General features: G+C 36.1%; 2 protein-coding genes across 2 annotated transcripts; both read right to left on the bottom strand.

The window, feature by feature from the left end:
- Positions 1-5,929: 5,929 nt before the first annotated feature.
- LOC101986212 (olfactory receptor 5L1-like) lies at positions 5,930-6,865 on the bottom strand. The gene has a single exon (XM_005363268.1). It carries the CDS (start codon positions 6,863-6,865, stop codon positions 5,930-5,932), a length of 936 nt encoding a protein of 311 aa, XP_005363325.1.
- A 7,878-nt stretch (positions 6,866-14,743) lies between these two features.
- LOC101985925 (olfactory receptor 5D18-like) lies at positions 14,744-15,700 on the bottom strand. The gene has a single exon (XM_005363267.2). The coding sequence runs from the start codon at positions 15,698-15,700 to the stop codon at positions 14,744-14,746; it is 957 nt and encodes a 318-aa protein (XP_005363324.2).
- Between the last annotated feature and the right edge of the window lie 3,834 nt (positions 15,701-19,534).

Below are 19,534 nucleotides of genomic sequence, written 5' to 3'. Positions count from 1 at the left end.
GAGAGCAAAGGCAAAAGGCTTTCTCACATTCTGTAGTCTGAAACTTTTCGTGCTCAAAACGTTTGCTATCAGTAGAATCGATTCTCGTTTGTCATCAACTGTCTCTCCATAAAAACCAAGTTTCTTTCCCCTGCCGATTGTAAAGTTGAAGCATTCTCATGTGCAACTTGCATTAGAACACAAGAAAAGAAGACACATCTTAAAATGAAAATATCAATAAGATGTATCCATTTCCAAATTCAGGTAACTAGAGCCTTCTGTTTTTGAACAAACCTGAGACATTTCTCACTAGCACGGGAGATTTTAAACATTTCTCATAAGCAGAGCATTTATTCTGTAAATTAAACTCCAGGGAAAAGGATCCATTATGTAAAGCAAAGACTAACTTCTGTGCCAAAACAGAGGTAATAAAGCTGAACTAAAGATGTATGTCCTGGAAGGCTAAAAATTATTCTCTGTAGAACCACTCAGGTTTAGGGAGCCGTAGAACAGAGAAGGCAATAAAGTTAAAATAAGATAAAGTGTATGTAAAAAGAAAATATCGTTTGAACTGAATTTTACCATTATAAAGATTAAATAACATTCCTTAACTGGATATATTTTCAAATAAAGTGTTAAAATATTAATGAGTTGTTCTTGTGTCTAAGTCTATTAATCCTACTAATAAGCCCCTTACTTGTTTCCTAGATAAAAATTTCCTGGAAATTTCTGGAAATCTCATGAACAAAACACTGAAGTTTTACATAGAAAGAAAATATTTAATTTTAATAACAACCCAAGGGACCTAGAGATTTATCTTAAAACAGTAAGCCTATCCAATGGATATTATTACTAGCAGGATTATCAAATCTATGTTTCCATATAAAGGATTTGCAATGTAATTTCAGAAGCCACAGAAATTCTTATAAAGACACATGACAGAGACACTCTCTTGAACGCACCCACAGTTAGGCGTGGTTTATTCATTGTCTGAACAAAAAATAAATTCCAACTCTACTTCATACTGATCATTAGACAATTCTTTTCTGCAGGGAAGTAAATACTCCCAGCATTATCTGAGAGAAGATCACTGCAAAGGTATCTTAGGCAGCTACAGAGAGCAGTGTGACTCTTTGACTTCTGCCTCACTGCTGTGGCTAAGAATCAAAGCTCAGTGTTCTCACTATAAAACAAACTTGAATTGTATGCAGAACAGCTGGATTGCTCTGACTTGATAATTAAATAATGTATGTGTGCAATCAAAACATCATAATTCCCCCAAATATGTGTAACTATTATGGATATATCAAACCAAAAATAAAATATCTGTCACATATTTTAAAATATACAAAGTGATCAGTCCTGGAAACATACAAGCTGCATTAAATTAAATGGGCTCAGTATGTAATGTGTGTGTGTGTGTGTGTGTGTGTGTGTGTGTGTGTGTGTGTGCATGTGTGAACTATAATTCACATTGCATGAGTATTTCTCATAAAGTTCTCCTTTATCATATTGTTAGGAAATATTTTAACACACAGCTGGGACCACATGCTGTTGAATAGAAGTAGATAATAATAATACACACTCAGATTCTTCTAAAATCTGTATAAATACTATTTCATTTAAACTTCATCATAGTCAACCAAAATATAGTGTAGTGTCTGTACTAACTAGACTTACAAAGGAAAAACAGTGAGAAATCATTGAGAAAATCAAAATAATTTGCTAGAAATGGCAAAATTTTGGCTTCTGGAATCTCCATCTGCTTGACTCTATGGACAAAGGTATAAACTCAAAAAGATGTCACACTGTGTTATGACTTGTGGATGGAAAGCTGTATGTCATCAGATGCAACCATGCACATCTTCTGCTCTACCTGGGTGTTCTGGCTTTAAAATGTCAATTTAAGCCTCGATGTTGTACTGTTAAATGGATGTAATACCTTTCAAGATGTCCATGTGCAAAACGTCATGTCAAGCAAAGTAATTTTTAACGCAAATGCATTCCAAAAACACATCTTAATGAGACTTTGGAATATCTACCAAGATGTTATATGGTGAATTATGTCCAGGTATAAATGCTGATGGTGATAACAAGGGATTTTTTTTAAAGTATCAGCATTGTTGTCAGGAATGTTTTAAACTTTAAACTCAATAAATAATTATGTGAATGCTAGCATTTATATTGGAAATGTTCATTTGATGATTACCTCATAAATATCTAATTAAAATTTATAAGAGAACAGGAAACAGTAGCAGTAATTTGCATTGTGAATACAAAAAGCATGAAAATTTTAGACAAAACTTGAATGGAACAATAATTACTGGCATCTTTGTATTTCTTAAGTTTCAAAAATTCAGAAATATGTATATAATGCCTTTTAAAAGCATATATCATACATAAAATTGAAGGGCATTATCAAATTATGTCATTTTATTATCTTATTAATAGGGTGAATGAGTTTTAAATCATTAAAAACCATTAGCATCCCATGAAAGGAGTATCATAGTGTTTGCAGAGAAGCCTCACTTAAAGTAGTCAAAAGTGTCATTGAAAGTTAATAGGTTGAGTTTTAAATCATTAAAAACCATTAGCAACCCATGAAAGGAGTATCATAGTGTCTGCACAGGAGCCTCACTTCAAGTAGTCAAAAGTATCATTGAAAGTCAATAGGTTGCATTTCCTTCTTTTAAAATTTCTTTAATTCCCTAAATATCTGGTTGATATAAGACTATCATCTCATATTAGTCAGGATAAGGTGATTTTATAACATGGAATTGTACTAAAAGTTTCTTCATAGTTTTCTGGCCAATTATATGCTTTGAATACATTATTTTAAGCTAACCCACAAAAATAAATATAAACATATCTAATATGAAACATTGCAGTTGAGTCTTTTATGCGTCCCTTCTGTCTTCTCCCAGGTTCTAAATTATACTTTGCATTTTGTTACCTAGGCAGGATAATTTGCCTCATGAAGTCTCATTGAAAAGATGAGGTATTTTTTCATTTTTTGGTTTTTCGAGACAGGGTTTCTCTGTGGCTTTGGAGCCTGTCCTGGAACTAGCTCTGTAGATCAGGCTGGTCTCGAACTCACAGAGATCCGCCTGCCTCTGCCTACCGAGTGCTGGGATTAAAGGCGTGCGCCACCACCACCCATAAATAATTATTTTTTATGTATACAATAGTCTATCTGTATGTATGTCTGCAGGCCAGAAGAGGGCACCAGATCTCATTACAGATGGTTGTGAGCCACCATGTGGTTGCTGGGAATTGAACTCAGAACATTTGGAAGAGCAGGCAATGCTCTTAACCACTGAGCCATCTCTCCAGCACCGGACAGAAATCTCAAGGTCCAAATCAGGAGCAGAAGGAGAGGGAGCACGAGCAAGGAACTCAGGACCGCGAGGGGTGCACCCACACACTGAGACAATGGGGATGTTCTATCAAGAATTCACCAAGGCCAGCTGGCCTGGGTCTGAAGAAGTATGGGACTTGGTGAACATAGCAGACAATGAGGACTACTGAGAACTCAAGAACAATGGCAATGGGTTTTTGATCCTACTGCACGTACTGGCTTTGGGGGAGCCTAGGCAGTTTGGATGCTCACCTTACTAAACCTGGATGGAGGTGGGTGGTCCTTGGACTTCCCACAGGTCAGGGAACCCTGATTGCTCTTCGAGCTGATGAGGGAGAGGGACTTGATTGGGGGAGGGGGGGAAATGGGAGGCGGTGGCAGGGAGGAGGCAGAAATCCTTAATAAATAGATAAATTTAAAAAAAGAAAAGATGAGGTATATTAATTAATGGTATTCGAGAGAAAGCAGAAGCTTTATCATATAATTTTCCTGTGTAGACTTTCTTTCTCTGTATCATTTATTACTTAAGCGTCTCATCATGTATGTTTTATGACTGTAAACCAACAAAGGATAAACTTAGAGCAATGTTAGAGAAAAACTTTATGCTGTATGCCAAGACATAAGGAGAACAATACACTCTTGTTGGGGTGCAAACAGGTAAATATCTTTCTTGCATTCTACACTTGAAACCACTAAGACGTTGACTGAATTTCATTTTGTTTGCTGAGGATATTTTCAATTCATTGGGCTGAAGTAGTGGTTGGAAAGTTCTACCAAGAGCATTCCCCGCGGGTTTTCCACAACATCAAGAAAAAATAATTTAACAACAGTTTTAAAAACAGCATTTATTATTGCACTATTCACAATAGAATAAACATGGAAGTAGCATAGGTGTCCAGGAACTGAGGAAGGGATAAAAATGACAATCTATATGCAGTGGAATTCATGTAATAGTTCATTTGTAGGAAATCCATGTAATCATATTAAGAATATTAAGTCAATTTCAAAAAGATAAACAGTGTATGTTTTCTGTCATATATGTTTAGAAGCATTTATTTAGGTGTACAAACCTTCAGAAGTAAATGAATGAAAATGAATTTAATGGTAAAAAAAATCAAAATGAAGACACCAACCTGGTTTCCCTAAACTCCAGTCCATTGCTTTAATAACATCATAGATACAAGGAGAAAGTCTTCTATCCACAACTGAAGGTACTTTACAAATTGGAATAAATGCTAAGGCAGAATACAAAACTGTTAACGGTATAGACAGAACTGAAAATTAATGTGGCTGAGAAACATGAAAATTTGGGAAATGAAAGACATTGCATCATTACGGGAGGTGTGAGTTGAACTATGGGCCATATATTGATTATGCATGACTATAGATAGACAATATCTGGATAAAGATACTGTCTTCAAGTTCAAAGCCACCAATGAAGTATCATGCTCCAGTGGATAGTCTCAAACCCATGATCACATTGATGGCTCTGACTGAACTTTGTGAGTCACAAAGGACAAGATAAAAATCACAGACATGGGAAAGAGATATGTAGCAAGAAGGGAGTATAAGGGCCAAAGAGTTTGCAGCAAATGGGTTGACAGTGATGAGAAAGCAATATGTGTGGTGTGTGTGTGTGTGTGTGTGTGTGTGTGTGTGTGTCTTTGTGTCTGTGTGTGTGTGTGTGATGTTTCTGTGTATGCAATCAACAAAGAACAACTTTAATGAAATGGAAGCTATATGTGTATATAAGAATAGAGTAAGAACTGAGGTGACTTCAATTATTTCACCAGCAGTAGTGTTACCATGAGCACAGAATCAGATATAAAACAAGAGACATTCTACTAAACTTCTCTACGATGACATTATTTAATAGACATAATGAAAGTGAGCTGGAAGCATTTATTTTCTAGGAATTCAAGGTTTCTTATGCATGTTTTATGCCCTGTAAACAGACTGTTGAGCTGACTCAGCAGTTACAATGCCTTTCTTATCTTTTAGATGTCCTAAGAACCATAATGAGGACACACATCATGTGTCTCAGAAGACTAAGATTATTTTGTTCACTGTGGACACGACGCTCATATGCACAGATCACAGATCACATACAGAGTCACAAACATCAATAAAATTGAAAAAATTATTTGCATTATTCAATATTACAAAAATTTTTTCTTTATAAAACTGCATATTTTCCATTAGCTGCAAATTTTCCAATAGTCTAAAAGCAATTGTGGTATTTTTAAATGTTTGCCTGTAATTTAAGAGTCACAAAATGGAAAAAGAAAACCACAAAACAAAAAGTCACTCTAAAATGCCTTGTAGGGCCGGGCGGTGGTGGCGCAGGCCTTTAATCCCAGCACTCGGGAGGCAGGGGCAGGCAGATCTCTGTGAGTTCGAGACCAGCCTGGTCTACAGAGTTAGTTCCAGGACAGGCTCCAAAGCCACAGAGAAACCCTGTCTCGAAAAACCAAAATAAAAATAAAAATAAAATGCCTTGTATATGCAGTTTGTAGAAAAACCTTGTTTCATCTATTAATCTCTCTGCCAATATCTACGAGAGAATTCTGCACACTGACAATACAATGTTCATTAGGAATATATCTTAGAGTTTACAACTTTTCTGAGAGCACCTTTCACGTCCTTGTTTCGCAGGCTGTAGATCAAGGGATTCAGCATAGGAATCACTACAGTGTAGAACACTGTGGCAACTTTATTGGCATCCCCACTGTTTTCTGAAGTGGATGGACAATAGATAGAAAGAATTGTTCCATGGAAGATGGTGATGGCTGTGAGATGGGAGGCACAGGTAGAGAAGGCTTTGCGCCTCCCCTCTGCAGAGCTCATTCTCAGGATGGTGATGAGAATAAACAAGTAGGAGGTGAAGATAATCACAATACTAAAGCTCTCATTGAAGGTGGCTACAACAAACAGCAGCACCTTATTAACAGTGACATCAGAGCAAGCCAGACTTAAGAGAGGAGGCAGATCACAGAAGAAGTGGTCGATGACATTTGAACTAAATGCCGGGATCTCAAGGGCTAAGCACAAGTGAATCAGAGAACACACTGATGCACAGAGGTAGCAGCCAGACACCAGTACCATGCGGAGCTTTGGGGACATGATGACCATGTAGAGTAGTGGATTACAAATGGCTACAAAGCGGTCATAGGCCATCACAGCCAGCAAGAAGACTTCCGTGACTACACACGTGCAAAACAGATAGAACTGGACCATACATGCTTGGAACGATATGGCTTTGTCCTTATTGAAGATGTTAGCCAGCATTTTAGGCACAATGATGGAGGAGTAACAGAAATCCACAAAGGACAGATGGCTGAGGAAGAAGTACATTGGGGTGCACAGTTGAGAGCTGACCTGAATCAAAGCAGTCATGCCCAGGTTGGCCAAGACAGTGACACCATAAATGAGAAGAAACACCAGAGAGAGGACAGCACTCAACTCAGGGACATCTGAAAATCCCTGGAGAATGAATTGTGCCACAGAGGTGCAGTTTCCCTCAACCATGTGTTACATTTAAAAGTTGTTGGAGAAAAGAACTATATTATTCTTTATGTGTGCTTTAAAATGTAGTTTAACCTCTCTCCTAGAAACAGATTCTGGATGTGGGGTTGAAGTAAATATCTGTAAAGATATAAGAAAATGTTTATCTGTATTTAGCCTTGACTAAGGCCTTGATAATAGAAGTCCTTAAAGTCAAGAGTTTAATTCAGCAATCAAAGCAAAATTAGAATCTGTGCATAATACTTGATTATCTTATTAACTTTTTTGAAATTGTAATTATGACATTAAATTAAAAAGAAATATTAATTATTACTTGTTAGTTCACCCGTTTTTCTCTAAAATTCAGCTCCCATTCACCCAGAATTCTCATCAGCCAATCTTTTAGACACAAGGACCCTGGGAAATTAGGTCTACGTTTGGAGCTAGCCTCCACTATCTCCAGAAAAATTTAAATAACTGATGTCATGAGTTATTGGCTTTCCTAAGCTGTTTTAAAATAAAAGAACAGGCTTAGTTTCTAAGTTATCAGTTGTCATTGTGAACTAATTACTCTGAGTTGGTTAATTTTAGGATTTATTTCAAGCCGTAGTTCGTGGAATAAATATTCTTGTGTGCCAACTTCCTTTTTATATTCATGACTCTTCAGCTTTTTAATTAAATACCTTTTAAAAACAAATATGTTGCATCAAATATTTTGAGAAAACTAATTAAAGATGTAGAGCATGTCCGTAAGACAATTGGTAGCTGATCAATGTAAGTTATTTGAGCTATTATAATTTATAAATCAAGATGAAAATTGAGGGTGATTAGAAAAATTTGTTAGATATGAAAAAACATATCACTTAATTTGATAAACTAGTTTAATTAAATTGCACAGAGTAGGAGAGAATGGAAAAAAGTTAAAAACTTAGTGGATATAGAACAAACACTGTACACCTAAACTGTATGTTTTGGTTTTGCCTTTGAACATAAATAATTTTATTCATATTATGATTCAGTAAAGAATTTATAACATGATCAGATTCTAAAGAAAACTTGCAGGCTATAGCTGTGTAGGAAGTTGGGATTATTTAAGAACTTGAAGTTCAAATATGTAGAAAGTCCCTTCATGTGCACTTGCCCTGATCCTCATAGAAACATCCTTGAGGTACCAATAAGACATTTGTGGAGGAAAGAATATAGAGAACACCAGAAACAAGCTTTTCTCAATTTATCATCTGATTTATAAAACATGAAGATATATTCATTAACATGTCTAATTTTGAACACATGCCATTGTTCTGCTTTGACGGGGATTCATTCCTCAAGGAAACATAATTTTAAAAATGCTTTACCATTAAAAGGGCTAATGATGAAAAAATATCTTTCTGATTTCCTAAAAGCACTGCTTCTTTACTTTTAAGGAATGTGACACAAAAGGATATCTATCAGTGCCCAAGGACAGTTTCTGCTGTCACAGCAGGAAGCGAGTCTGGTAACGCCTAATGGAAAAGGCTACTGATTTCCCCATTTACTTTAGATTTCACTAGATACATTACACAAAGTATGATCTAGACAAAACTGTCCCTCTGCCTAGAGCTGGAAAAAATGCATAAGAGTGACATATCAAACATCTTTCCTAAAACTGAAATAAATCATCTCTTCTACTTCAGACATGGTTCTTATGTCTCTGCTCCTGCATGAACCGTGCTGAGGGTTATTCACTGCTACTCCCAGTGTTTGATTGACTGGGAGAAAAGCACTACACAGCATCTTTCATATGGAATGGGTGAGGTTCCCATGAGTGAGAAATAAATTAAATGACAAAGAAACAAGAAGCCACGTTCATACATTTTTACATTGTTTCCCTCTCAAACCAGCAGCTGTCCTACGTCTTTCAGCAGAGCAAACAGCATTTCTGTGGTTTTATCTCTTACCAAGGATGGAGTATATCCTCCTACTTGCATTTTCATAGCATGGTATGTACTAATGCATGCTCTAGAATCAAGGTATAAAACTCAATGTATCAAAAAGTTTAGAGTTTTGTAGTCCTCCTTTAACTACAGTACTTTGGAGGCAGAGACCATCAAAACTCTGCAAGTTTCAGACCAGCCTGGTACATAAAGGGAGTTCCTTGAAAACCGGGACTGTTACACAAAGAATCTCTGTCTCAGACAAAACAACAACAACAAAACAAAACAAAAATAAAACAGAAAAACCATTTTTATATGTTATAATGGTAAAATTATACAGTGAAGAAGTTAATTAACCTTTTAAATCTCATACACTATTATTTTAGTGTATTCCACCACAGAATATTGTATTTATATAGATTCAGCCAACCAACCTGTCAAGCATACTTTACATGCCACCTTCTGCTCCTGGTGATATTCTGCTACTACAGAAAATGCTACACTTTTTATATGTGTGTATTTCCAAGGCCTATGATTTTAAGCTTCTGAAAACAAGCACCAATCTCTGTGGAATATCATTGTGACAGCAAGGAAATCAGTCCCTCTTGAGATTCAATTATTACTATAATAAGATATAAAATGGGGAAATTAATCAGTGTGGACCAGTGTATCATAAGTTAGCATAATTTAATTCAAGTTTCTTTCTTTTTTTTGGGGGGGGGCAGTGGTTTAGAGACAGGGTTTCTCTGTAGCTTTTGAAGCCTGTCCTGTAGCCAGGTAGACCAGACTGGCTGCAAATGTGTAGAGATATTCCTGCCTTTTCCTCCTAAGTGCTGAGATTAAAGGCATGCACCAAGTTTCTTGATAAACAATGAAGGCTACTCCTGAGCATTACCTCTGTGTAATACATGAATAGGTGACATAAGACATGTTTGCCATGTTTGACCAGTCCACTACACATATAATAAAGGGTGACAAGTCACCACAGAGTTTCCCCAAAGAGCAGAGAGATGTGATGAATACTGCTGAGTCCTTTTTACATAATAAACTTATATAAACTATTGTCATAATCCAAGTTCATAAAACTGAATGAGTTCAACATTTCAATGTCTCCTTTAGAGATAGGTGACCAAAACGTAAGCAGATGAAGCCTACCCTTAACTAAAAAAAAAAAAAAGTGATCTTTGTTAGAACTCTGTTTTTTTTATTATTATTTGAATTTTTTGTTGAGCTATACTTGGTCATCTGTATTAGTCTTTTTGGTTTTTAGCACAGCTGCTGAAGTGATACTGGGAGAGCAGACTTCACGTGCTTTCATGGAGTCCACAACACTGATACCTCTCTCTATTTACATTTGGTCTTCTCCTAAATATACATTAGTGACTTGTAGTAATATGAGCGGCAGGGCTGCGTCCCCGGCACCCCGGCCGCCTGGCTAGCTTATGCCCCGAAAAAACAACACACAAATTGTATTCTTTTAAACACTGCTTGGCCCATTATATCTAGCCTCTTCTCGGCTAACTCTCGCACCTGGACTAGCCCATTTCCAGTGTAGCCCATGAGGTGACTTACCAGGGAGATTCTAGCCTACGTCCATCCTGGGTAGGAGCTTCATCGCGTGTGCCCGGGAGAGGAGAGCATGGCGTCTCTGCTCCAGAGAGCAGAGCTATCAAGTCTGAGCTAACTTCCTCTTCCTCCCAGCATTCTATTCTGTTTACTCCTCCCACCTATGTTTTAACCTATCAGGGCCAAGCGGTTTCTTTATTGCTTAACCAATGAAATCAATAGATTGATATATGACAGTCCCACATCAGTGACTTCAAAAATGCATGTTCAAAGTAGTCTATGTGCATATAGATTCACCAAAATATCCCAAAATTTTATGAGTGTAATGAGAATAAAATAATTTTCAATTCTCCATAGTCTATATATAATTTCCTCAAACTAATATGAAAATTTCTTCCATAAGAAAATTTTCAGTGTCCTTTTATATTCTGTATATTTGTGATTTATCTTTTCTCTTATTTTTTTATGCACACAAAATTTTCTTTGTCTATTGTCATCTGTTTAAACCACTTGAATGAAAAATCAAAAGTAAATGCTCAAAGCCTAAAGCATGAGAATTACTTGAGGGTTTCCCATTAACCTTGCTTTTTTTTTTTCTTCAAGACAATTCAAACCTGTGTCTTTCTTCTTTCTCTTTGGTACATTCATTTTATATAATATAATTTTACTTTATGTATATTTTTGATTGTGAAGTAATATATTGAAATATGATATAACATAGTTGATGGAAATATTGTTCCCTCCCATTTGTTTTTAGTTAACATTACAGATAATGTCACACTATAGTGTGCTTCTTGAAGGACAGAGTTCCACAGTAGCAAAATGGAAAGGGGATGTGTGTAGGGTAGCCCTGAGAGTTATGATATACAGCATCCTAGCAGATGCCTCACATAAGAGGGTTTTGGAATCCTTATGACATTATATCTAAAGATATAAAGAATATTATAGGACTTGATTTATTCTTTTTTATTGATTTTTAAGGCTCTCTACATTTTTCTCTACTCTACTCCTTGCCTCTCCCCTCCCCTCTTCAACCCTCCCCCAAGGTCCCCATGTACCCAATTTACTCAGAAAATATTGTCTTTTTCTACTTCCCATGTAGATTAGAACTATGTAAGTTTCTCTTAGTGCCCTCATTTTTGTCTAAGTTCTTTGGGATTGTGGATTGCATATTCTTTTAAAAGTACTTGGTATCTCTTTTTTTGGAGAAAAATACACAATCATATTTTAAACTAATTTTTACTGACTTAGTCAAAATGCTTCAAGTGGTTTGTACATTTTTAACAATTTATTTCTTAAAAAAAACTTTTCTCTGGGATTGTGGTTTATAGGCTGGATTTCTTTGCTTTATGTTTAAAAACTCTCTGTGAGTGAGTACATGTGATAATTGTCTTTCTGTGTCTGAGTATTAGGCAACAATGCGGACTCTAACAGAAACTTAAATAGATCTAATCAACGTGGGAAGTAGAAAATAGAAAAAGACAAATTCTCCTGAGTAAATTGGGAGTAAGAAGACCTTGGGGAATGGTTGAAGGGGGAGGGCAGAGGCAGGGAGGGGAGCAGAGAAAAATGTAGCACTCAATAAATATCAATAAAAATAAAATAAAACCACAACTTTTCTCATTTTCCATACCAATTCAATTCCCATTCCCTCCCCTCCTCCCATTTCCTCCACCTTTCCCCACCTCACCCCCATCCACTCTTCAGAGAGGGCAGCAATCAGTACTCAAATGCATCATATAAATCCACCTCTTTATTGTATTTTTGCTATGGGTTTTCTTTCTGATAGTTTTATTTTTTAGTGTAGCGATGGATTTATTTAGTAACGGAGATTAAAAATTTTAGACCTGTTCTTTCCACTTCTTTATGGTTTCTCCGTTACTAATCTCTTACGTTTGTTAATACATAAATTGGGCAAAAGTCTTAAACCCGTTTTGATACCTTCTTAACTATATTCTGTTGTGTATTCCTCTATTTATAGTTCTTGAAAATTTAGTTGATCCTTTTTCACTCTTGAATTTACTCTAATATTCTACACTAAATTTCTTCTCATGTCCTTACTGTGTCTTATCTATATCAATTTCATAGACTATTTTTATATTTTATTTAATGTCTATTGATGAGCATACAAAGTAGTTGGTTTTGTTATATTTTTATAAATATATTTTCTCTATTTCTTTCCTTTAACCTTTTGTGTCCTATTATACACACACACACTTGTTCCTTTCTTCGCAGCAATGCCTGTCTTTCACTTTTATGTAGTATGTATTCCATTACCTCATTTGTAGCTAACCCTACCTGATTAATACTACTTTGTCTTATCTTATTGCTGTTTTGTAGTTTCATGAAATTAAAGTCAATTTATATGTCCAAATATAAATACTGAAATTCTGAACTTGCATACAAAAAAGAAAAATCCAAAGTTTTATTTATGATTGATTTATTTTATTAACATCAGTCAGTTTTATTCTTCTTACTACAAAGAACATAATTACACTCTTTATGAAGAATGATATTTCATCTTATTTTTTGTGCCATATATCATGGATGTAGTCACCAGTTGGCTGACATCTACCCCTACTTCTGTTTTTGTTGAGAGCAGTGCAGCAATAAGCATGTATGTTCAAATATGTCTAATGTAGGATCAAGTTGGGCATTTGCCTAGATGTGGTGGGGGAAGTGAGAGAAGTTGAGCGAGGGTAAACTGTTATTGTAATGTATTTTATGAGAGAAGAATCTATTTTCAAGTTTTAAATAAGTGAGTTGAATCTATGGCACTTAAGAATACTACTGAGCGGGGTTTTCTATTGCTTCTTTTCTTAAAAAATGTTTTCTATTCTGATTAGATTATTTCTCTTTATTTTTTCTACTACTGTTTTGACTTGCTGGATTATTTATCTGGATGTAGAGAGAGTGAAGACATTATTTGAGAAGTATCCTATTCTTACTATAAACTTGTAATGTAGAGAAGGCTACCCTCAAACATGTTATGATTGCCCAGATAGTCTCAAAGCAAATAAAAACATAGAAAGTTACATATATCCGTAAGAAAATGACACTGTAAAGATTATTATAAAGCAGAAAGACACCTTGAAATATTGTTTTTGTATAAAATATGATCATCTTTAACACAAGTATGCTAAAAAATAAGCCCACATTGTTTCAGATTCTGGAAAAGGTGAGTATACATGTATTTATCTAAGAGAGAGCACTAAGGACTGACAAAATAAAACTACTCAACTAAAGTTTAGTGAATTTATTGACATTACTAAGAGGACCATGGTTGAATAGGGGCATGTGGGTATTCATCATGGGGATCACCAATGTGTAAGCTACAGAACCCATTTTGATTGTAATCCTGGAGTTTTTAGGGTTTGGCACACAAACAAAAAAAGAATAAAATGGTACCACGGAAGATGGTAATATAGGCATTTGATTTCTACATAAATTGAAGAAAATTTTGTCAGTCAGAGAATCCCTTCTCCAAAGCAATTAATTGTTACTGCTTGTGCAATCCTGGAGACACATTTTTGGATTTCTGTTTCTTGCATCTTCTAACAATATCAGTAGAAAATAAAAAGTGTTTAGTACAACAAAAGCCCTGATATGGGATGTCATATTTCTATAATCAGTTATTTAAATAACAATTATTGCACATACATATTATTATATATCAATAAATCAACACTAGCTCTCAAAAACTTTATTGATTATTGATATGATAACAATATTCATATATGCTTGATTTTATACTTCTATTTTATCCTTAGTAAAATCTATTCTTCAATGAAAGTAATATACATAAGGTGTATATTCTGTTTTATAAGATATTTTTTTTAATTTTACGTATTTTTGAAAGCATCCTCCTATAATTTTTAATCAATTACCACATTTTCCTCTTTAAAAATCTCTACAAGGTTATTATTTTCTGTATCATGTTTGATAAATAGTCACATTCATCCATTCCATAGTATTAGATGTTTGCATTGTTTAAAGTAAGTACAATTTCTCATATTCACAATGAAGTCAATTTTATGTGAGAATGAAAACATTCTGTTTTCTAAGATGTTCCTGTGTCCTAAATATCTGACAATAATAGAAGATAGAATAATATTTTCTGGATATACAAGTATCTTTAGAAGAAAAACATATCATCATATAATCTGAATATTTGTATTTTGAACTATTTAAGATGATCCATTTTAGGATGAAGTGTAAAAATAAATCACTATTTTTTTCAGAAGCTATAATCATGTTTTATTTTTCCAAATTAACCCCATTAATTTAGCCATGCATAATATTAACTCAACTAACTTTAAAAGTATGTTTAAGACCACAGAAGATGACAGTTTAAATACTAACCAAAGACCACAATCATGTGATGTCCAATGAGAAATTATTTGACTGTAAATGTCTGAAATTTTTAATTGTGTCTATCATTCTTAAGACGTGGTAACATTGTCATTATTTTGGTGACTGTGTCTTGGACGTCTTTATTTCTAAGACTGTAGATCAAGGGGTTCAGCATGGGGATCACCACTGTATAAAACAGAGAGCCAACTTTAACTGTGAGTCTTGAGTTCTTAGAGTTAGGCACACAAAAAAGGAATAAAATAGTACCATGGAAGATGGTGATGGCTGTCAGGTGAGATGCACAGGTGGAGAAAGCTTTACGACGCCCACTGGCGGAAGGCATCTTGAGGACAGTAACAACAATAAACAGGTAAGACAAAAGGATGATGAGAAGTGTGCTCACAGCATTGAAAGTGGCAAAAATGAACAGCAGTAATTGACTGATGTGAATATCAGAGGAAGAAAGGGCTAGCAGTGAAGAGAATTCACAGAAGAAGTGATCGATTCTATTGACACCATAAAAAGATAACTGAACAATGGAACATGTCAGTGTCAAGGAACATGTAAAGCCCCATGCATATGATCCCATCACCAATGTAATACAGAGTTTCTGAGACATAACTACTGTGTAGAGCAGAGGGTTGCAGATAGCCACAAACCGGTCATAAGCCATAACCACCAATAAGAAGGCTTCCGTTACCACAAAGACACAAAATATAAAGTATTGCACTATACACTCTATAAATGAAATGATTTTGTCTTTTGCAACAAGGTTCACCAGCATCTTGGGAGCAATGATGGAGGAGTAGCAGAAATCCACAAAGGAGAGGTGGCTGAGGAAGAAGTACATGGGGGTGTGCAGTTTGGGGTTAATTCTGATGATGAGGATCATGCCGATGTTGGCTACTACAGTGATGCTGTAGATGGCGAGAAATACTAAGAAGAGTGGGATTTTCAGTTCCGGGTAATCTGAGAAGCCCAAGAGGATGAATATGGCCCCGCTATTGTTTCTTTCTGACAGCCACATCATTGGTTTGTAAGAGTATGAAGATTATTCCTGAGAATGAGAAAAATTATTAGAAGATAAATAAAAATTATGTGGGAGCAGTGAGCCCCCAGATCCTGAATTTCTTGTAAACAACTTGTTTTCCCCTGAGTTGAGTGCCTACAGCTGCTCTGAGCGCTAGACTCTCAGGAGTTCCTCATGGCAGGAGAGTGGTTTCTGGTGTGTTTGGCTGGGGCGTGGCTATCTCTATATAAGCGGCCCCTGGAAACAATAAAGGGGGCATTCCTGAGGGATTCTGGCTTCAAGGATGACTCATCTCTATCTCTATGTCTTTGTGAGTCTTTGTGTGTTTCAATCTCCAGCCCCTTGCCCGGTTCACAAACTGTGTGGTGGCACATAGAGCACAGACAGGCGTGGTGTGCCGCAATCAGTGAAACACTTATTTCACCTATGAAACCTGGAGAGCAAAGCAAAGTATGCTTTTCATCATCTATTGTCTTAGATGGACTTATTACCTTAGATGGACTGAAGGACATTTTAAATAAGGACCAGGGCTCAAACTAACGAAAATACCATTTTTAAAATTTCTTCTTAGAAACTCATTGAGTTAAAATGCAAATTCTTAACATTTTTATATTTCTTATAGAGTGAGATTGTACTATACTTATTATAAATTAGTTAATTTTTCATTATTAAATGATATAAGTTCCTAAATGAAAGGGATGATGTAAATATGAGACATACATTTCTCATATTTTCCGTTCTCTCCTATTCTCACATCCCATCTGTCCTTTACCTGTACTGAAGATTTTAGATGAGCCCCTCATCGCATCTCCGCAGAAGGAAGGCACTCCACTTCTTTGTTATTTACCCAAGCACCAAAAACCAAGGGCATAGCCAGGGCTGGGTCTGCCTTCCAAAACTGTCATTCTGATTGAAAAGTAAGAAGAAGGAAAACAATCTTCTGTATGAATGTTCAACCTGATTGTAAAGAATTTTAGAACATCTGTTGTCTGAGAGACTTACCTTATATTAATAGTTTCAGCCTTAGAAGCACAAACCTTTGGGGGCAATCTTGCCCCATTCCTTTGAGATCTTAAAGTTTTCTGTGGAAATTAATGACTTCATATGATGCAATATATTAATAAATCACAGACTGTCATATTTGATGCCATAATTACATTTAACTTTTGGTTCAAACATCTGTTAAGTTGTTAGTTTTGTCTTTAAAATTTTAAATCACAACTTGTAGTCTGATTTTATAATTTCTCTATTCTAATAATATTGGATTATGCATTTTTATTTATTATTGATGGATTTATATTTGTGTTTACAGTTGTTTTTCATGCATGTATATCTGTGCTTCACATGTCTACAGTACTCAAAGAGCAAGAAAAATGTGTCATATTCTCCAGTAAGTGAAACGGATGCTTGTTAGCTACCATGTGAGTGCTGGGAAGTGCTCCTAACCACAAAGTCATCTCTCCATCTCCAAGTGTGTTTTATGTTTCAAGTCTGATTCCTGAATCTGCAGATAACTAACTACTCATGTGATATATCTGTGCCTCTAATATCAGCCTTCTTGTGACAATGCCCATCTTGTACTTTCACAGTTTCCCAATGTCAGTGCTTGCCATCTTTACTTTTCAGATGTTTCAAGGCTACCTTTCCTTTCCTTGATTTATTGATTCATTCTGTGATTTTTCATGACTGTTATTCAGTTAACCTGTGTTTGATTATTTTCACCTATCCAAAACAATCCTCAGATTCAATTTAATATCTAGTAAAATTCCAAAACGATTTTTTACAAGTCTTGGAAGAACAATTCTCAGCCTCATATAGAAGCACAAAAGAACCAGGTCTCACCATTACTGGTCTGAAGTTGTACTACCAAGCTATACTAGAAAAAAAAAGCATGGTATTAGCATGAAATAGACATGTTGCTTAATGAAATCAATCTGAAGTCCCAGATATAAACCTACATAACCTGTGTTAAAGAAACCAGAAATATACACTGGAAACAAAGATAGCATATTTAACAAATGGTTCTGGTCAAACTAGATGGCTGCATATAAGAGAATCCAAATAGATCCATACTTACCACCTTGCAAAAAACTCAACTTCAAATATACCAACAACCTGAACATAAAACCAGATACACAGAACTTGATAGAAGAGAAAGTGGGGAAAACCCTTGAACTAATCGGTACAAGAGAAGACATTCTGAACAGAACACTGTTAATAAAGGCACTAAGATCAATAACAAATGGGACTTTGTGAAACTGAAACACTTCTATAACGCAAAGGACATAATAATTAGGACAAAGTGGCAATTTACTGAATGATAAAAGATTTTATGAAGTCCACATGTAATATAAAACTAATATCCAAAATATAATGAATTCATGAAACTGGATATCACAAAACCAATAACTAATTAACAAATGTGGTAGAAATATAAACATAAATATCAATAGAGAAAACTCAAATTGTTGAGAAACACTTAAAGAAATGCTCAACATCCACAGTCATTAGAAAAATGCAAGCAAAAACTACTTTAAAATTCCACCTTAAACCTGTCAGAATGGCTCAGATCAATAACAGGATTTACAGTTCATGCTGTTGAAAAAGAGGAGCAATGAAAACACTATTCCATTGCTGCTAGAAGTGAAAACTTGCATAACCACTATGGAAATCAGTATTGTGATGGAGGTGGGTCATTTGTCTAACTGTTGCTTTCATTGGTTAACTAATAAAGAAAACTGCTTGGCCTGATAGGACAGAAAATTAGGTAGGCAGAGTAGACAGACAGAATGCTGGGAGAAAGGAGCCGAGTCAGGCAGTTGCCATGATTTTCCCACTCCAGACAGACGCAGGTTAAGATCTCCCCTGGTAAGACACCACGTGGGCTATACAGATTATTAGAAATAGGTTAGATCAATATGTAAGAGCTGGAACTCTTGGGCCAAGCAGTGTTTAAAAGAATACAGTTTCCCTGTAATTATTTTGGGTATAAAGCTAGCCATGCGGGCAGCCAGGTGCCAGGAACGTAGCCTGCCGCTCCGAACTACAACAATATTGTAGTTCTTCAAAAAGATGAGAATCTCTCAACCCCCTATCCTTCCTGGGCTCTCTGCAGGGCCTCTACTTCCTGAATACTGCATCTTTCTTCCTATCTCACCCACCATTCATCCAGAACCCTCCCCACTCAGGCCTCACTGTCCTCTTTGGACTCATAGCACCACACAGCCCAGCCTGTCTGGGCACTGGGTGGGAATCCTCAGGGCACCCAAGCGGGCGGGAGTTCCTTTGTTCCTATAGCCTGCCTGCACCAAGCAAGGTAGGCTCTTTGTTTACAAGCTAAGCATCCAGCAAGGAGACCTGATCTTTCGGCGCCAGGGGAGCCAACATTGGGCAAGGAGACCAGATTTTTGGCGCAAGGAGAGTCAACACTGGGGAGAGCCAACATTGGGGAGAGCCATCACTGGGGAGAGCCAGCACTGGGAAGGTACATCAGTAGGCAAGGAGACCTGATCCGGTAAAAGGAGTTGCATAAGGGAGCATTTGGAAGAAGAGATGGGCAGACGCCAATGCAAGAATTCATCCAACATGCTGAAAAGCAACATGAAGCCACCAGAAACAAGCGACCTCACAACAGGAAGACATGAACACCTTAACCAAGAAGAAGTAGAAAAGATTGACCTCATGAAAGTGATTGACGCCCTTAAACAGCATGTAAAAAATGCCCTTATAGAAATGGATGAGAGGTAGGTTGATCCCGAATTTCCTGAGAAACCGAAACACTGCTTTCCAAAGTGGTTGCACAAGTTTGCATTCCCACCAGCAATGGATGAG

The sequence above is a fragment of the Microtus ochrogaster genome, linkage group LG9 (genome assembly GCF_000317375.1).
Source record: "Microtus ochrogaster isolate Prairie Vole_2 linkage group LG9, MicOch1.0, whole genome shotgun sequence".
Lineage (NCBI taxonomy): Eukaryota > Metazoa > Chordata > Mammalia > Rodentia > Cricetidae > Microtus > Microtus ochrogaster.
Note: the sequence above shows the minus strand (reverse complement) of the source record. Positions and strands in the feature narration are given on the sequence as shown.